The 19,171-nt window shown below is 40.1% G+C and overlaps 3 protein-coding genes across 7 annotated transcripts in view; all 3 read left to right on the forward strand.

The window, feature by feature from the left end:
- The first annotated feature begins 1,010 nt into the window (after positions 1 to 1,010).
- aurkaip1 (aurora kinase A interacting protein 1) lies at positions 1,011 to 4,210 on the forward strand. The gene is made up of 4 exons (XM_005930718.2): positions 1,011 to 1,114; positions 3,045 to 3,150; positions 3,251 to 3,714; positions 3,924 to 4,210. The coding sequence occupies exons 2-4, from the start codon at positions 3,099 to 3,101 to the stop codon at positions 4,038 to 4,040; spliced, it is 633 nt and encodes a 210-aa protein (XP_005930780.1). The 5' UTR covers positions 1,011 to 1,114; positions 3,045 to 3,098; the 3' UTR covers positions 4,041 to 4,210.
- Positions 4,211 to 4,328: 118 nt separating this feature from the next.
- On the forward strand, positions 4,329 to 12,395 carry mxra8b (matrix-remodelling associated 8b). The gene is made up of 10 exons (XM_005930717.3): positions 4,329 to 4,898; positions 8,038 to 8,064; positions 8,174 to 8,482; positions 8,597 to 8,698; positions 8,800 to 9,261; positions 11,593 to 11,748; positions 11,895 to 11,925; positions 11,999 to 12,078; positions 12,168 to 12,221; positions 12,321 to 12,395. The coding sequence occupies exons 1-10, from the start codon at positions 4,883 to 4,885 to the stop codon at positions 12,344 to 12,346; spliced, it is 1,263 nt and encodes a 420-aa protein (XP_005930779.1). The 5' UTR covers positions 4,329 to 4,882; the 3' UTR covers positions 12,347 to 12,395.
- Positions 12,396 to 12,726: 331 nt separating this feature from the next.
- The window catches only part of dvl1a (dishevelled segment polarity protein 1a), a 24,474-nt gene continuing 18,029 nt past the window's right edge, over positions 12,727 to 19,171 (forward strand). For all 5 annotated transcript variants that reach the window (XR_001336613.2, XM_005930721.2, XM_014336275.2 and 2 more), the window contains exon 1: positions 12,727 to 14,846. Coding sequence is in view for 4 of the 5 variants with exons in the window: in XM_005930721.2 (XP_005930783.1) it covers positions 14,677 to 14,846 (170 nt within the window). In the remaining variant the exon portion in view is untranslated. The remainder of the gene's footprint in view (positions 14,847 to 19,171) is intronic.

Consider the following 19,171-nt stretch of genomic DNA (forward strand, 5'->3'; position numbering starts at 1 on the left):
GATTGATTGTGTCGAATGCTTTCTTGAGATCCAGAAATACTCCAGCTGCATACTGTTTCAATCAATCAAAAATCCTTAATTACAGAAAATAAAACATTTAAAATACACAAACCTCGTGAGCTGACATCCAGGAGGTGCTAAATAGTCCTTTGTGGCCTTATTGCCTTATCTTCCACCTTCTTTGTCAATTATTTCCACTCTTTAAACTATATTTTCTCCATGTGTGGAGCTAACTGTGAGCTGCAGCATGCAGACACCATGTGCGCTAGCAAAAGAAAAGTGGCTGGGTGGAGACCTGAGCGATGCACTGGATTTGTCAGCCTACCACACCATATGTATAAGAATTTGAGCCCTTCTTGAACTAATCTTAAAAATAAATAAATACATATTAATATTAATACTACTCGTACCACTAATACTACTAATAAAATTATAAAAGCGATGAAACACTGTGGAGCATGACAATGCAAAGTGATAAAGAAATCCAGACCAACAGACATTTCTATCCCTACTGAAAGAAACATTCACTCTGAATATTAGAGAAAAACTCTTCAAATATAAAGACCTTGAAATACAAATTAAGAAAATGCCCAACAAGAAAATTACAAAAGTACCAGTGATGTTAAATTCTCTTTGTTTGGTCAAGGATGGTATGAAAAAATTACACCAACAAAATCCCTGGTAATATCAGGATAAAAAACCTCCAGCTCCTCCTCTACTTGATCCATCGAGTGAACTATTGTGCTCTCATGGTCCTGGCTTTTAAGGGATAGATTTGTAATACTACTGCTACTACTACCACTACTACTACCACTACTACTACTGATAATAATAATAATAATAATAATAATAATAATAATAATAATAATAATAATAATAATAATAATAATAATAATAATAATAATAAAAAAGAAGAAGCAGAAGAAGAAGCAGAAGAAGCAGAAGAAGAATGGGCATTTTGTTTCAAAACAAAGCCTTAAGGAATGAAAATCTACTCGGCGGAACCTTTCTCAGCACGGAGAAAGCGGAAGCGACTTAAATGTGTGTCACACGGAGCGGAAGTAGTTAGTTGAAGTCACATTGAAGACGGAACCTCGGGTCATAGTAATACTAGGTAACCCAACTCTTTCTTTAATTAAACGAAGTTGTTATAAACATGCCACCAAGTAGTGAAAGGCAGAAAAATTATATCCTTAGCTTTTAATATTTGAGCGTTTTGGCGGCTCTCTCGTCCAAAGTGGAACTGCTGGTTAACGCGCCTGTTTAGCCATGATGAGCCAGTTGGCAATTACATAATTCTTTAATTTCCTTCGGTCTCTGTTATTTCATTTATTTATTTATTTACTTACCATCTTACCGTTTGGACTTTTTATTTTCATTTTTAAATCACCCGCTGTTGGGCGCCTGATTATCCGCTGATTTAAACCTGGAGGGAGGTTAGCATCCACTATTTCTGGGTTTTGATAACAGTCATTATATAAGCCTTTCACAGTGTCCCAGCACTTAGGGTAACTCTTAAAGTAGAGATGGCTAAAGGCAGTTTTCACGCAGCTTTACTAGCCAAAACATTAATTACTGGAAACATAATTTGCTACAGTGGAAACCAGTGAGACCTACAGGTTAAGAACCTGAGAACAGCCAGTTCCCAGCTCAAGGGTCAAAATGTTTCACATTTTTGCAGTGAAATCCAATTCAAATTTTAACATCCGGTAACATATATTAAAAAGGTATTATTAATCTTTTTTTTCTGCGTTATTTTATGCATGTGACGCCAAATAGTTATTTTACTGTATTTATGTGTGAGTGTAATGGCAGAGGAAAACTAAATTTGTTTTGTTAGTTCCATGTATGAACTTAATAGATAAAGTGATTCTGAAGTGCTTTTACCTAATATTTCTATGGTTGGAGAACTAAAACAAATGTTTGTTGTTGTTGTTGTTTTTATCTCTGGAACAAGTCACAAAATTAGTAAACAAGAAAAGGGCCAGAAAATAGTTGGCATTACTCTCAGCATTCTTTCATAAGCATAAATCAGCTACTCTGCATCTAGAATAACATAATATTCATCTGCAGCAATTTGAACAAAATTTTCTATGAAATGTGATATATTAGACAGCTTGGTTGGACAAGACAGTTTACATAAAGTTAAATGTTGGGGTTTTTTTGTGGGGCTCAGGTGCCTCTATCAGTCTTCATCAGCAGCGAGTTTTGCTGAAAACTCTGGAACCTAAAATCTCGGTCAGATGAACGTAGACTTCATTCAGCAACCCGCAATCTTTGCAGATGGCAAGAAACCGCCAAAAGGCTGAAATTACAAATTTTCACTAGGTGGCTGGCACATGGATAAGTAACCAGTAGTTGCACTGTTACCAGGGGGTCACAGTCTAGTCTCTAGGCATGTGTGACTGGTGCTTTAGTGAACCCTGTTTTATAGACTAAATAGTAGGGCAGGGCGATATGGTCAAAAATATATATCACGATATATATTTGAAAATTTGCGATAACAATATAACTGATGATATAATTTCTGCAAGACAAAATACAACTCCACAACTTTACTAGTTTTTAACTCTCAGTGATGCCGCAGTGTTCGTTTGATTTTGGGACCTGAAAGGTGTCGGAGTTTTGGACCCAGTTTTGGATCACTCCGCAAGGCTCCTGACTACGGCAGCCGTAATGCTCCGGCAATCCATCAAGCGGTGGGCTTACCAAAGCCACACTAAAACATTTTTTGATAGATTTCTGTGCACCACATAAAATTGGTTCGAGGTCAGTAAGCACAACCAGAATTCATACATAAGGCACACTGTTGATTTTTGTTAAAATTAAAGGATTTTAAGTGCGCCTTATAGTGTGTAAAATACGTCATACAGAAGAAAAGAATATATCGCGATATATATCGTTACCCCGCATGCTTCATATACCGTGATATGGATTTTAGGCCATATCGTCCAGCCCTAGTCTGAAGTTACTGTTACATTACTAGTTTGATTGCTGTGACAGAGCAGAGTAAGACCATACTTTGTCTTTTTTTATTGCCACAGGACCAGGGACCAGTGAACTCATTCCTGATGACCTTGTTTGGATAACCACTGACAATGTTTGCCTCAAAGATCATCCCTCGTCTCAGCCTATTACACAAAGCAACTTGTGAGTAAGAACAAATAGCCAAATATCTGTCTGCCTACATTCAATACTATGTTTTCTATTTCATTAAAATCTGACTTTTTTTCTTCCCCTTAATGACAAGGTGCACTTCAAGCTTATGGAGAAACTTTGAATGGATGTCTACAACCAGCTGCTTCTGCTTACTGCTCTTCACGTCATCAAAAACTGAGAAACTACTCAACAGCGGCAGACAACAGGTCTCCTCCGCGATGGGTCCAGCTTGAGCCGGAGCTGGACGAGGCTCTCATACCACGTAAACTGTCAGTAAGTCCCCTGGAGAGCTGGCTCTCACTACGCTACTCCCTCCCTCCGCTGCTGGAGTCCACTCAGCCACAGGAGGATGTAGAGCTGCTGGAGGAGAAGGTGCTGCCGCCTATCTCCGTCCCCGTTTTGGAAGACGGGGAGGGTACAGTAACACCACTCAGATGTAAGAATGTTCTAGAGATACGGCGGCGGAAGATGAACCGGCATAAATACAAGAAGCTGCAAAAACGGACTAAGTTCTTGAGAAAGAGGGTGCTGGAGGGCCGAGGAAAGAAGAAGCAGGTGGGACTTTTCTTTCACATCTATCAGACCATTTCTTTTTTTCCCACTATGATGTCTTGAAGTTTGATAATGAAACGGTAATGATAAAAAAATGCAATCATTGTTTTATTCCTTCCAATTCATCATTGTGTGTCTGATGTGCACTAGTTACAGTGTTCCAAAGCTAGATGAATATAAAACAGCCAGCTTTGTGTCTTTATCATATACAGAAACGCTTTGAGGAGGATCTGAAGAAGATTTGGATGCGAGCTGGACTGAAGAAGGCTCCAGAGGGATGGAGCACACCTAAGATCTTCATTAAACAGCATGGAAACAGAAGGAACTGAAAAATTCTGATTAAAGTTTGCGTCCCAACGTTTACCCTGGATGACTCTCCACACATCACACTGTTCTAACAATCAACCTGCCGTGTGTGCTTTTCACTTTAATTAAAGCATATTTGAGTGATGAGCTAAATAATGGTGTAGATAGTCTAATAAAGAACTCCCTCTGTGAAGCTCAAGGTGTGATGTGTCTGAATTTCTATTTTTGTTTTTTTCACCTCCAGGCTGACTTTCACAGTGTCAGCTACTTCAGCTATTGTTCTTTTTCTTGTTGTACTGTAGATGGCAGTATTGTGCAAATAATGCTAACTGAAGTTTATGCTGCAAATAACTCACAAAGGAAGAAAGTGGTGTGGAAGTTTCCAACATAAAAAAAACTCTTCATGTGGGACACGTAGAACAAAATAAAATGCCAACGTAACCACATACATCGCAGCTGTCACTTAATATTTAATTTAAAAGCTGCAAATCATCTGTTTCATTATAAGATGATTTTCTAGCAGCTGTCAGTCGCACTAAAATTTTGGGATTATTGTAAAGTGTTTAGTTTAACGGAGATTTGTGTTTTTGGGTGCAGTTATCCGAAATGCAGTTAAGATACCAGTGTTCTATAACAAAATGCAATTGTGCAATTTAGTGCGGATATTTGTGAAATGTTTAGCACTATTGCAGTGTTGGATTTCATTGGCTAGCGGAGGGTGGGACTTGTGTAGACTCAGTCTGCATGAACACAAAGTCCTGCTGCTGCTGGGTGAACTTCAGGCGCTCCTTTATCAGTTCTTGCACTCACCTCCTCTGACGGGCTTTTAACATCTGACAATTTTGATAAATAGTTCCTCCTCGACATGGCTCTCCTTCAGAGTAAGTGAAGTCCTCTTAAGTCGTATCACTTTTAAAAGAAAAAAAAAAGACGCTTGCTAAATTGTTCTTTGTGCCATAATTGCATCCAGGTCAGTTGGTAACAAAAGCAGACTCCTTTGCCAGGTTTGCTTTGCCTCAGCTAAATACTTTTCTGATCCTTTTCATTATTCTTCGCTCACAGAGTCTGTAAGCTATTGTATGTAACTGTAAATATCTTGCATCTGTATTTTTCACTGCTTTGGGTTTTGTTTTTGCTGTACACGCATTTTTCCAAACTCAGTTAACCGATGCAAGATTAATGTAATGTGTTTTCATGCTTTGTATTGATAACCAATAATCTTCATCATTTTAACCTTTTTTTTTTATGTTATTTTTACATTTAAAGCCCCTTGTAGGTATGAACATCTAATCTCAAACTACGGCCCTGTACACTTTCTAACTTTTTTTGTTCAAAGTGATCTATTCAATAAAATAGATCAAATGCAATCAGATTGGGCCCGGCATGTTGATACAGTAGACAGGCCATAGTTTGTGACTCTGGGATTTTTTATGGCTTCAACCCAATGTGTTTCCAGTTAACTGCGGTCTGAGTGGAGGAGTCAGCACAATCCAGCAGCCAGTCATTATATGTGTCAGTAATGAGTGTTTCACCACGAGTGGGTCTTTTGGAGTCCGGACGGCGTGGAGGAGAGGGAGCAGGAGGGGGATCCAACCATCATAAACACAGTTTATGATGGTTGGATTCAACTTAATGAACGGCCACAAAACAACAGGGCATGGAAAAGATTAGAAGTGCTGTTTTGACTCAAACAAGTTTGTAAACATGTAGCTACTCATTCATGGCAGAAAATGACAAGGTCACGATAAGGTAGCATATTTATGCTCTGGAAAATCCTAGCAGGCAATCCCCTGAAATTTTGAGCTCAATTTGTCCTCCATAAGGTTAGAGAAGATGCCCACACACTGAGATGTTGCTGATGTTGCTTTGGCAGCTATGACATTTGGGCGCCATCAGATCATCTGAACATGATAAATGACCTCAAAATTACAGACGTCACCTAATTATTCCACGTGAAGATGAAACTCATGTAAATCTGCAGAAAGCAATCCATACACAAATAATCCAGCATGTTTGCAGTGGTTTAGAATGTAATTAGTGAACGTAATCAGTGCTAACACGCTGTTTCCACAGGACGGTCAATAAGCCCTCCAGGCCTCTGAATGTATCTTTGTATGTTTAGCTGAGTCTGCAGCTGCACAGATTTGTCTGATTTATTTTCAACCTGTGACGGGGCTGTGAGCAAACTTCACACTTGAACAACATCGGTGAATCACAGACTTTATGCTGAGTAAACTCATTCTTTATGTTTAAATCATACTTAAAACGTTTTGCTATTTTACCTTCAGGTTGAGATTTTAATGAGTGATTCAACGTGTGTGAGTTTGGGGAGTAAAATGACAGCAGTGATTTTGCACTCTATTTGGCAAATGTCTGTTATTATCACTAGTAATTCAATAGCCCCTTGTTAAGTCTTACTGTTAAAACAGCCTCATGAGTCAACAGCCTGTGTGTGTCTGATGACAGACAATTAAAGGGGCTGAGACGCTTTGTTTTTACCATCTGCAGGAAAGTTTTTGCCCTACTGTAGAAAAGCCAGGAAAGTTTTCCAGGATGAGGTCTCCTCTCTGATGCCAGTGTGTGTGCTGAAGTCATTTTGTCCAGCTTGAAGTGTTATTTAGTTTACTGCATCGAAGAACAGTAGCAGAGGTATTCTCATAGTCTAATGGTGAAGATAGGCAACACAGCTAAAACTGCTAAACCAGTTACTGACTTGTGTTGTATGTCAAACCCTGCATTTAACCATGCATACAAAAAAACAATACAATGCAATAATTGTTGCAAGTTTCCACTCATTACTTGCTCCTCTGGATAACATTCAGTAAATCGAAATACTTTACACAGTTTAAAAATGCTGCTAATGGCTACAGACTCAGTGGAACTCAAATGCAAGGCTTTTGACCAGAGCCAGTTCATACCAGTGTTATCTCACTAACACTGGCTCCCAGTATATTTAAAGTGTTATTCGTCACATTTTGAAAGTGCTTCGTGGTGTAATTTCTTGAGATATTTCTGACCTCTTCGTATAAGCATACCTTAAAATCCCCAGGCTGAGGTCTTGTAACTCTTCCTGAGGCCCAGTTTAAGACAAGAGGGGGCAGAGCTTCTACAGTTAGTGCCTCCGGCCTCTGAAATGACCTGCACAGAGGAAGTCAGTCATCTCATCTTAAAATGGAACCTAATTTTCTCTTACTTTTCTCTTTTTTATCACTGTGATTTTAAAAGCTGACGAGCTCGTGACGATTTATTGAATTGCCACCGTACTTGCATGAAACATTTCAAAGCTTGAAAGAAGATTCACTGCATTACTGAAATAAATCTTGTCTCTATAGTTTATAATAACAAGTACCGGTATGGTGAAAACAAACAGGTGTTTGGTCTGGTTCCGAGACTTTTGACACTTGGGAGTTTGACTGGAGTGCGCCGAATAACAGCCTGGTTCTTCATCCCCTCAGGATCACGGCCTTGCCACAAGCCAGCAGCAGCCGAGATGAATGGGGGCTCTGTATGCTTTGGCTGCATTCATCTCTGCCTGCCTTTCAGTAAACAGACAGGAAATAGCACTGTGGGAAAAATGCATTAGAAATAGCAAATGTGCTGTTGGAAAATCCCTAGAGTGAGCAAACACAAACAGCGAAATGTATTTCCAGAGTGTGTTGTTGACATCTGGTGTGTTTGTCTACTTTTGTCTTCCTTTGCTGAACTTCTGTTTTAAAGCGTTACCTTTTCACCGCGTGCTTGTTTCTTCAGTTTCACTCTATCTCTTTTAAATTGTCCTCTCACTGAACCCACATCTGCTCAGACTCTGAAAGTATTCAGTGTTGGGTCAGTACGAGATCAAAGCTAAACTCTCCAGGCACTTCAACCAATTTGTGGGTGGAAGCGCTTGAAGTGTTTCTCAAGAATTAATCAGTGGAAATATGTGGAGACAAATCTATATAACGCAGCATCAGCAGGCTGTGTGAATTAAAATCATCAGTAGGATAAAACTCTAATCATCCTGGATTTTGTTTTTTTCAGTTCTTGCTGTGCTCTTCCTGCCGGGAGGTAAGAGACTCTTTTATTTTTTAAGGCACAGCATATTATTTTGGATTATTTATATTTACATCTTTGCTGCACTGAATTTGTGACTACATGTGTTTATATTCTGTGTCAGCTTGGGGACAGAGCAGCAGCAGCAGGCTTGGTGTAGTGGTGGAGGCGAAGAACATCACTCTTCCCGCGGGATCTAAGGCCATCCTGCCCTGTCACAGCCCCCGCATGGTGTGGATCCGGGACAGACTGAAGGACCGTCAGAGGGTGGTGCACTGGGACTTGGTCCGCAGCAGCCCGGAAAATTCTGTGGAACGAGTCTTGGACATGTCACCTGGGGCCAACCAGAGGGTCTACAACGCCTTCAACAAGGGCCGCGTTTTCATCCCAGACTCTGCTTTCAGTGATGGCAACTTCTCCCTTACTATCAACAGTGAGACTTTTCATTCTTTTTTGCAGTAGCACTATGAACGTTGTTCGTGCTGAGTTATAATTTTAATATAATTGAGTTAATTTTATTTTAATTATTTTATTTATTTATTTTCAGATGTGGCAGCAACCGACAAAGGAGTCTATACTTGTAATTTACACCATCACTACTGTCAGATTCACCAGTCTATTCAAATCCAGGTTGACGTCACTAAGTCAGGTGAGGCTATCTGATCTAAAATACTATATTTGTTTCTTGAATTGTGATGCAGATGTATTTAATTACACCTAAAAATTTATTACACCTGAATGTGTTTCCAGCCCGTAAAGAGAAGCGGTACTGGGATGGAGAGAAGACTGCGTTTGTGGTCCTGTTGGGCAGCTCAGTGGTATTGCCTTGTGTGAACCGGCGCCCCCTGTGGCGAGAGGGTCTTCAGGAGGACCAGCAGCAGGTGGCCCACTGGGACTTCCAGCCTCCTGGAGTGCGTCCTGATAAGGCCGACCGACTGGTGGACCTGTACGCCTCCGGAGAGCGTAGGGATTACGGACCTCTCTTTGCCCAGAGCAAGATGAGCGTGGCAGAGGATGCTTTTACACTAGGAGACTTCTCACTGTTCATCTCCGACCTGAGGCCCGCTGATAAAGGCCTTTACTCCTGCCACCTGCACCATCACTACTGTGGTCTCCATGAGAGGCGCATCTTCAGACTAACTGTGGGACCTCCACTCATGCCTGATTCCACTCCAGCACCCAGAATTTTCCAGAATGATGAACCAGATCCAAGTAAGTAACAAAAATCCTTAGAAATTTGTTTTCCCACAACATAGTCATGGTAAATGGTTTTTCCTCTATGTTTTTTTTGGCTGAACTTTGTACAGAGAAATAAGACCGCTCCTGGGTTTTTTTGTTATATTTATAGGCATAGTTGGTCAGTTAAATCAGTTCTTCCTCCTGCCAACTTTCTCCTCAGTCCTCCCTGTTTTTGTGTTTGAGCTGAAGAGGGAGGAGTCAAGGAATGCAGGAGCTAGTTGAGAAAGAAAGAAAGAAAGAAATTCTTTCATATACTTGTTTATTTGGTTTTGCAGATTGGATAGAATAGAGATATCTATTTGCATCTTTTGCTTAAAAAGCTGTCTACAGTTTTAAATCGACTGTGATGGAAGTGCTCTCATTTTCCTCAAAAACTGCTTCATTTAGAGCTTTTTTTAAATTTGTTTATCTGGACATATTTTAGCTAGACTGAGCAGAGGAATGGGTTTCAACATCCAGTACTTTTTGGAGTGGATGGTCACATCCTGTGTTTTTGGTTTTTTGTTCCTCATTTTTCCAGAAGTCTAAACCAGGCATCTAGACCTGTTATACTGCTTCTCCACTTTTGTTTTGTTTTTTTTCCAGTCTCTCCTTCGTTTCTCTGGTAGAGGCATATTTATCAGCAGTTACAGGAAGTCTGGCCCATCTGTTCAACATCTGGGCCAGCTGCGACATGAAAGAGCAAAGTAAGGGGAGGGTATGAAAGTACATGTTAGACTATAGATTCTCCTCCCCTTTAAAGAAATGACAGCCAATTTAAAATTTATGCTAGAAAGAAATGCATGTGTGATGCATTTTTTCCTGCCCACTTAGCTCTTATCTGCACCTCGCTGAGCTTGTTAGACAAAAAAAACAACTATTTCGATTCACCCACATTACATTACAAGCATCATGGGAACTTTTCACAGCTTTTCACTTTGTTGTCGTAGTTATTGATGACATGAAACAAAAATAAAAAGAAGTTATTTCTTGTACTCATGAGGGAAGCATTTTGTGAGCTGTCACCAGTTCAAGAGAGATATCAGCCTCTGAAAAGAAGATGATTCCTTTTATTTCATTGACTTGCAAATGATGTGTATCCCACCATTTGAAAAAAAAAAGCCATTAAAGCATACACACTTGATCTGTTAAGAAAATGGTAATAGACCACTGCTACAGCATGGCTGGAGCTCTCCTCTCAGCAGTTGTGCTGTAGAGACAATGACCTTGGGTATGTCTTTGCATTTTCATGCATATTAGGCACATTATGCAATGACAGCTTTGTTTGCCATCAGTGTATACGTAGACCCCCTCAGAGGATGTTGGTAATTAAGTTAGAATAAATATTTTTTCTGTTGACTGGCTGGTTTTTAATGCATAACAACAGATACACCATTGCATGTTTTCCTCATTAGTTCTTTGTTAGTTTAGACTGTTCTTTTGAGCTGCTAATGAAAGACTAGAGATTAAACAATTTTAGTATTTTCTGTGATATAACTGCTTTTTAATTAATGACCAATTACTGGTGTATATTAGCAACACATCTATAAGCGTACTTTTTGCAGAAGTAGTCGTGATATAACACATTGTGGTTTAAAGAAAATATAAACAATTCTCTATTTGTTATGTTTTTGAAATTATGTGTAACTATGTGGATGTATAAATGTGGTGCATTGGGACAGTTCAGGTCACTGTGAAACCCTTTGCTGCCTGCCATGTTTAGAGCGGCCTGCCAGATGGTAGACTTCACTGCTAAACTCTGCTGAAGGTGTCACAGATTTATTTTCCATACATGCTCAAACCAGGCTTCTGTGTTTGTTAGAAGAGCACTTTTAAAATGAAAAAGTAATTCAGACATGCAGACAGACCACATTACAGACTTTGTCTCCCTTCCCTCACACTTCTCCACTTTTCTGGTCAGCCTGTGTTTTTCTGGGGAGAAAAAAATAACAGCTGCATGACATCAGGTCTGGAAGTCATTACTGCCAAACAGCGTCTTGACATTTAACTCTCTGCTCTCCCTGCTCCGGTGTTTTGCTTTTGGGAACAAATGAAAAAGAGCCTCTGGAGGAATAAAAACCTCTACTTGTGTGGAACTACATTTCATTTTGATCCTTGTTTATTGCCATTAGTTTAATCCAATGCAGCAATACAATAAATCTCATTTAAAATATGAGCATGAAATCCCCAGGATACATTGCATTGTTTGGTTTTAGGGTTTATTGAGTTCACTCAATATTTAGCATGTGTAATATTCAGTAATTCTTGGAGAGTTAATTAGGTTATTGAAGAAGGAATTTTATTTTATTCCTGTTCTTTTCTCAGGCGAAGGGGTCGAGCCTACACGTGTGGTTAATGTCTTTATCCCCGAGCATCGAAGTTATTTCATGCAACATTTGGGCTACTTCCTGGCGACATTCTTACTGCTGGGGTTTATCGTCATTGCTCTTATTATGCTGACTCGACGGCGCAAAAAGAGAGGTATTTTTTATTACAACATTCCTGCTTGGTTGTTACTTGTATATTGCAACCTGATTGTGTTTCTTAGCATCATAAAAAGCATATTTATCAGAGTTACATTTTGTTATTATTGTGTGCGCTTGAGATTTTTTTTCTGTTTTTTACAGGGCTGGAGTATGAGCTGGGTCGATCCCAACGGTAATGCATTATCATGTGGTTAATGTTATGCTGCTTTAACTTTACATTAAATCTAACATTAACTTCTTCACAGGGGAACCGCAATCGCTGGAGGTGAAGTAGCTTTAGACTGCACAGAGCTGAATTGCTGTAACCAAGAGCCTTTGAATTCAGGTGCAGTAAACTTCACCCAAACGCATTAAATACGCACACTTCGCTTTCCATCCACAGCTCATTTTCTGTGTGTCTACTTTAATCGACAGAGTACAAAAACAACATAATGAAAGAGCGCGATATGGCTAAAGACTGCAACAAGGGTGAGCAGAAACTGTGTATTTCAGTGAGTAAACACAACAATTAGCATCTTTTCAGCAGATTTTGGTGTTACGATTTCCCTTTCTCACCTCCTCATGCAGAATTTGATGGGAAGATGTGGAAGTGAATGTGATATTTCTGAGACGCTGCTGGCAGGTCCAGGGCAAACACGGGAACAAATACAGGACCATGGAGAAACAGGAGAAAAACAGGAAACCCAGGAGAGGACAGGAGGAATGCTCCCTCTGCTGTAACCCTAGCACACGAAGCTTTTTCAGTAAAGGACATCATCTTTCTTTTTTTTCTTTTTTCTTCTTTTTACCCGATTTAAAAAATAATACACACACACACACACACACACACATACATACAGCATACACACACCATAATAATTATATATATATATATATATATATATATATATATTATTTTATAAAACATATATTATATATATATATATATATATATATATATATATATATTATATTATATATATTACACACACACACATATTTTTTTTCCTTCTCACCAGCTGTTATAACCATATGGTTAAACTTATATTTGATCCTTCCTCTTTGCATTCAGTGTTTTGTTTATATTAAATACAAAGCATTTTCTTATATAATGTTTTTAAAATATGTTTTTTAACTAAATGCATGCTCTTTATTGAGGTATGTTTTATTATGTACTGCACATGCTTATGGGGCTACAAGCTTACGGCTCTTTTTAATTGTTGAAATCTGGATATTTCCTTTTCTTTTTTTTGCATAAATTCTGCTGTAGTGTAAATCACATAAATCATAATGTTTCATAATTCAATTTACTGTATGTTGTAGACATTTTCAAATGTTGTTTGGAAACGAGTATGACATTATTCTAGCTACACAAAAACAGATCTCAACAGTGGTGACAAAGGGACTACCCTGTTTTGTGGATTTTGCTTACAGAAAGGCAGATTAAAATTCTCCTCCCCATAAGTTACCCAAACTGACATACTGTACAGTTACCTGGTTCACTGAAAATTTATCAGGTGAAAAGTAATGTTGTTACTTTTATGACAATGGACTATAGGCTCAGTCTGTGCAAACTCAGGAAAATTCTCGAACCATTCTTGTTTGCATCAAACAACAATAATGTACCCTGGTTTGTAAAACACTGAATTTTCGTGAATGAATCTTCTGGTTAGTGATACAGGAACGTATCTGTTATCAACTGTGTGGCTGTACTTCTGTGAGGAAAAAGAGTGTCTACTATATCAGTAATGCTAAATTGTAAAATGTAGATTAGCTTCTTTTTTTTTTTAACTATTTCTTGCATTTCTCTCTGGCTCACCTGCACACTTTAATGTTCCTGTCCTCTAATAAAGATTTCTTCTGCTCACAACAGCAAACACTACATTTGCTTCAAGTGGCTTCCTTAGTTTCCCAAGAAACCACACGTGAGCCAATTAGTCAATTTATCTTAGACCTTAAATTTTGACATGTCTAACCTAGAAATGTATGCACCCAAACTATGCACGTTACAAGTTCTGCTAACTTGAAAGACTCCTGTACTCTCCTTTTCTCTCACAATTGTTAGTTTTTCAGTAGGTGTGCATCCATCCCTTATCATTCCACATCTGTTCTTGTGAAATCAAAGTTAACAAGAGCTAATCAAAATATTGGATATTTGTCTTGGTATATGAGATGGGGACCACAAGTGGGACACCTGGTCATTCTAGAGTCCAAAGACATTAGCCCACTTAATCTGGTGAACGGATGACCAAGAAACTTGTGATGAATAAGTAAAAGAAAAATCTGCATGAGTATGTTATTTCTACAATATACTAATAAGACAATTTTGGCCTCATATATTTTGGGCTTCCCTTTATTTTCATAAGAATAAAAATAACTGATGAATAAATATCGGATGAATGCTTGAATTTAAGTGACGCTGCTTTACGTAATAAGAACTGCAGTATAAAGTCAATTATAATAACAGGAAAGCAGTATCCATGCTTCATTGGGCCGCTGCACATCCTCCTTTGTTCTATGTCATGACTGTAGGCTACTGTGGAGGAAGCTGTGTGAGTGTGTTGTATAAGGTGGCCTGCGCACACCCCAGATACACCGCTAGATGACAGCACTGTCTAACCAATTAGCTTGTGAAAAATAGCAATATTCCCAACTCCATATCGCAAGGATGTGGACTGTCCCTTCCTGTTTTAGTGCCGAGAGAGCCACCGTACCGACTCACACTGGAGCAGGAATACAGGCACTCATAACGCGATTATGCCTGGATTTTCGCTGTGTTTGTCAAAGGCACGGAGTTGTATTTTCCGTCGCGGGCTATACAGGGTTATATATTAGGGAACGCTGCTATGTTATTCTCCGGGTAGCTGGTAACATAGCAGGCCTGTTTATTGCGCTGCCAACCCTTTTTGCTTTCCCATGATTGTCCTCCCCTTTTCACACTCTCATGGCGGAGACTAAAATAATTTATCACATTGACGAGGAGGAGACTCCTTATCTGGTCAAACTGTCTGTTCCTCCGGAGAAAGTCACATTAGCGGATTTTAAAAATGTCCTCAACAATCGGCCGGTCAACAGCTACAAATTCTTCTTCAAATCCATGGACCAGGATTTTGGGTAAGTGGCTACTGTCGGCGATCATTATTATTATTAGCCTGTTCGTGTGGCTCATTTGCTATTTGCTGCGGTGTGTATTTACACCTTTTATTACAGCTATCATTATAGACAACATCAAACGATCCCGACTGCCAGATTGCTACATGTGCGCAAAACTATATAGAACCGTGTCTGTTTCCATGTCTGCTCTTGGCACCTGCTCATTATTACAGGCTACCCTGTGCTCAGCGGAGGAGACACTTGAGGGTTTGAAGTTGTACCAGATCTGTCCAGAGCCCTAATCACGCAGACCTGCGTGCATTACACAGAGCCAGACCCCTGCTTCTCATATTAACCTCAATATATTAACCATGTGGAATATGACTGTCAGAGCAATGCTGGCGAGGTCTCAATATTCAACTTCTCAGATTTCGTAATGGTCTATTTCCCAGTACCTGGTTATAATTTTAGCAGGGTTCGAAATAACCATTAAAAATATTTATTTATTAATGAATTATATGGTTGTATTTGTTTACTAACACATATTGTGCACTGCAGGTGGATCCCAAGGCAATTTGGGAACCACATGGCAGTGATGGTGACTGTGCATCATCTTATCACCTTTCTGATTAATTCTTCTAACAGCATTCAGTCCTTAAAGTAGTTGTCTCGCTAAATTTTCTGATCAGCATTGTAATATATTGTGTTATTACAGAGCTCCTAAGGAAAACATCAAAGTTAAATAATGCGTGCTGGTGGTGCAGTTGTCTGCCATCTAGTTATATCCTACAATTCACTGGCTTTTATCATTTAATGTTATTATGAGAGAGACATGGGTAATTTAATTTACTAATGGTAATTATGACGTAGATTGTCTGTAGAAGCAAAATAGGGGGTGTTGATGGGGACAGCATGCTGGGTAAAATAACGGTGTACGCAAAAGATTTAAATGTGAATATTTTGTTATTTATCCTACCCTAAAAATGTAGTTACCTTCACTTCCTTCACTGAATGTCAGAACAGAAATATTTCCTCCATGTTTTAGTCTTGTCTTTCTTTTTTTTTCTGCCCCTCTTTTTGTCAACCCATCCTGGTTTTCAGGCGTTACACGAGGTCTACAAAGCTCTCCAGTTCTCTCGGTCAGCAAGATCAACTTGTGTCAGGCCTCTGCTGAGGATGACATATTTGTGTCAGTGACTGTTCTCATTCCAATCTGAGGAGTCATACACGGGCCTACGTACATTTGTATCTAGCAGCGTAATCGCAAAAATGATTTGAGGAAATGCAGAGGCAGGCAGTGTCTACAGAGCCGAACGTCATGCATTTCCACTGCAGCCTGACCTTGTGAGGGAAACTGGCTCTTCCTGGTTGCAGGCTAGTCTTGGTGCGCCGCTTTGTCCCCAGGCCTGGCTTCCTGCCTGTCTTGCGCTGCAGGCCGGGCTGCTCACTGGGCCTCAGGTGATCGACAAGCAGATTATGGAAACAAACAAAGCGTGTTTGCTCTCTCCACATAGAGACATGACTCCAAGTTGCTGAACTCACAGCCTCATAGATTCTTTTCCCGCATATGCATTACAAAGCATAAAGCATACAGTCATATTACACTGTGAACTGGACAGGGTCGAGTTCCATGTAGATATTACAAAGGCATTTCTACAAGCATTCCTGCCTTTGAGTTACGCTTGGATATTCAGGCTCTGTGAGTCCAGTGCCGTATGGTACTGGCACAGTATGGAAGCAAACTCAGTCAAAGGCACAGAGGAAAGCAGCGCTTTGTGGTAGCCGTGCTGGCTGCACTGCATACACACAGACAGTATGGCTGCTGGAGAATTAGCAAGGGAGGAATAAGACTGCTGAGCAGAGAGGGAAAACATCAAATCCCTTGCAGTTATAGACAGTGTTTGAAATGTAAATGAGCAGTCAGTGCAAGGTTCTCTGTAGTAGACCCCCTGGTGTGCAGGGGAGAAAACTGCCATTTTCTTATGGGATTGCTGAACTACATTTGTGTTGGCCATATCAGCTCTTTAAGGAATGGCCACAAAATTTGATAAACGGTTTGCGCCCCGGCCGCTTCGGCTTACCGCAGTGAACGTGCCGTTTCAGGTCCCTTTGGAATTGCATGGAAAACATGTAACTAGGGGATGTGGCATTTCCATCCACAGAACAGAGCACAGCAAATTAAGCGATGAACATTTCGTGTACACATTTCATACTTCAGTTGTTTTGTTTGTTTGTTTTTTTTGTCAGTAATATTCATTCGCTCATCCATATTCATAAGACAGGAAGCTAATTGGCTGGGTTGTTTTGAAGCAACCCACTTGGTTTTTTTGGAGACTTCAAGGTGATGATATGGCGTTTTGTCATTGCCACTGGTGGTGAGTGGGTTTGAAACCTCACTATAATGCAAGTCACAGAGGCGCTCTGGAGCTGAGGAAGCAGCCAAGCTGAAGGTCTGAAAGAAACAGTCTTGTTTGTGCCTCAGAAAATAGGGGGCTGGTAAGGGGATCTTTCTCCTGCTGTAGTTAGAGGACAAAAATCTGCAGCTTTTTGCACAAACGCACTCCCGTCACTCCTTGCTTGCTTTTATCATTTACAGATTGTGACAGATTTGAAGGTTATACCAGAATTTGATGTCATAGCATCAACTGCAATGATAACAATCACATACTGAACTGAAACGTATGAACTTTGTGATTTTAAGCGTCACGCGCCATTGACAGTACACTTGCTATTATTACCAGCTTTACACATGGTTAAACTTGAATTGAGGTGTTTACTGAGTGAGACTCGGAGGCATATTGAAGTCAGTCTGTTCACAAACTTGTTTGACTACAAATATTTTGCTTCCCTGTTTAAAGTGTCATTAGCATGAGCCCACCAAAGTCCTTGGATGGCTGGTCTGAGGTGGCTGGATTCTCCCACCTCTGGTTTCTGTTCTAGGCTGCAAGTTAACCTAGCCCTCCTCTGTCTTTCAAAGCATAAACAAACACATCTAATCTTTCCCAGCTACACAAATATCACCAGCGGCGGAATATTCCACGATCACCGGGGTAAATCTAGTCATTATCCTGTGAAATCTGTTAAGACCTATTTAAGCTGTCAGCCCTAAGAAGTCAGATCTTTGACAGCAGCCCACACCAGACACATTGCTTTCTAAACAGGGTTTACGGTGTGTGTGTGTTTGTGCGTACATTTGTGCGTCTGTGCTTAGGGTCCAGAAGTGAAACTAAAGCAGGTCCTGATATCAGATGGAAGATGTTAAAGTCATCAGCTGTTATCATTGGAATTGCGTCTCAGCTCATATCTTACAACACAAAGCGAAAGTATTTTGCACGCCAAAAAGCATAAACTACACTTGCACAGGTCAAATGTGTGAATGGAAATCCTTATTTTTGTCAAACTTTAGGAAGAAGCAATCATTCCTATTTTATTTATACAGGCCACTCCCACATCCTCACAAGTCACTGTACAGCTGGTCATGCAGCTTGAGAGAGAGGATGCAAACACTTCCTACCTAACGAGCGGCCGGCAGAGTCGGCCCTCACCTCCCTCCCTTTTCCTCCCTGAGGTGGAACATGCCACAGCAGCAGACTCTGTGGTCGTCAGTTCCAGCCACAAGGCTACGTTATCTCTGTCCACCACTCCCAGCAATGCAGCTCCCACAGCGGCAGTGCACACAAAAACACAACTAGCTTGGCTAATCATTTCAGTTGCAGGGACGTTCTGGCAAACAGGACGAGAAAAAAAAACTGTAAAGTCGCTGTCAGAGACACCGCTGCATAAAATCGTCTTTGGATTTCCTGCTGCTCTCAAGTCATGCCTCTCCCTTTTTCATGTTCAAAGCCAAGAAGCTTACGTGAGATCTCCACAGACTCAGAAATGCTTAGTTGCTGCCTTTCCAGGAAAATCCTTCTCAAAAAAACAATCAATATACAACACATAAAGTCATCCAGGGAGTTACAGTGGAATCTGGTAAATATATTAGGATGTTAGAGCCCCGTGACTTGTGTCAGAGTGTGTTTTGCCAGATCGTCTCCTGCCCCTCAGCAAGCTCCAGGCCTGATCTGTGTGACACAAGCTGAGCAGGTGTGGTGACGGCTTGCTGCTGAACTGTTTCCCAGAGGGTCAAAGGGTAACTGGGAGGTATTTTTGTTGGGAATTTACAGCCAAACTGAAGGAGGCGCTCGCACAGGATCACTCTATTAATACACGCTTGACGCCTCGTTGTCGCAGTTATGAGGCATTTCCTACTCTATCTATCTATCTATCTATCTATCTATCTATCTATCTATCTATCTATCTATCTATCTATCTATCTATCTATCTATCTATCTATCTATCTATCT

Source organism: Haplochromis burtoni, unplaced genomic scaffold (assembly GCF_018398535.1).
Source record: "Haplochromis burtoni strain Fernald_Lab_line unplaced genomic scaffold, NCSU_Asbu1 Contig_134, whole genome shotgun sequence".
Classification (NCBI taxonomy): Eukaryota; Metazoa; Chordata; class Actinopteri; order Cichliformes; family Cichlidae; genus Haplochromis; species Haplochromis burtoni.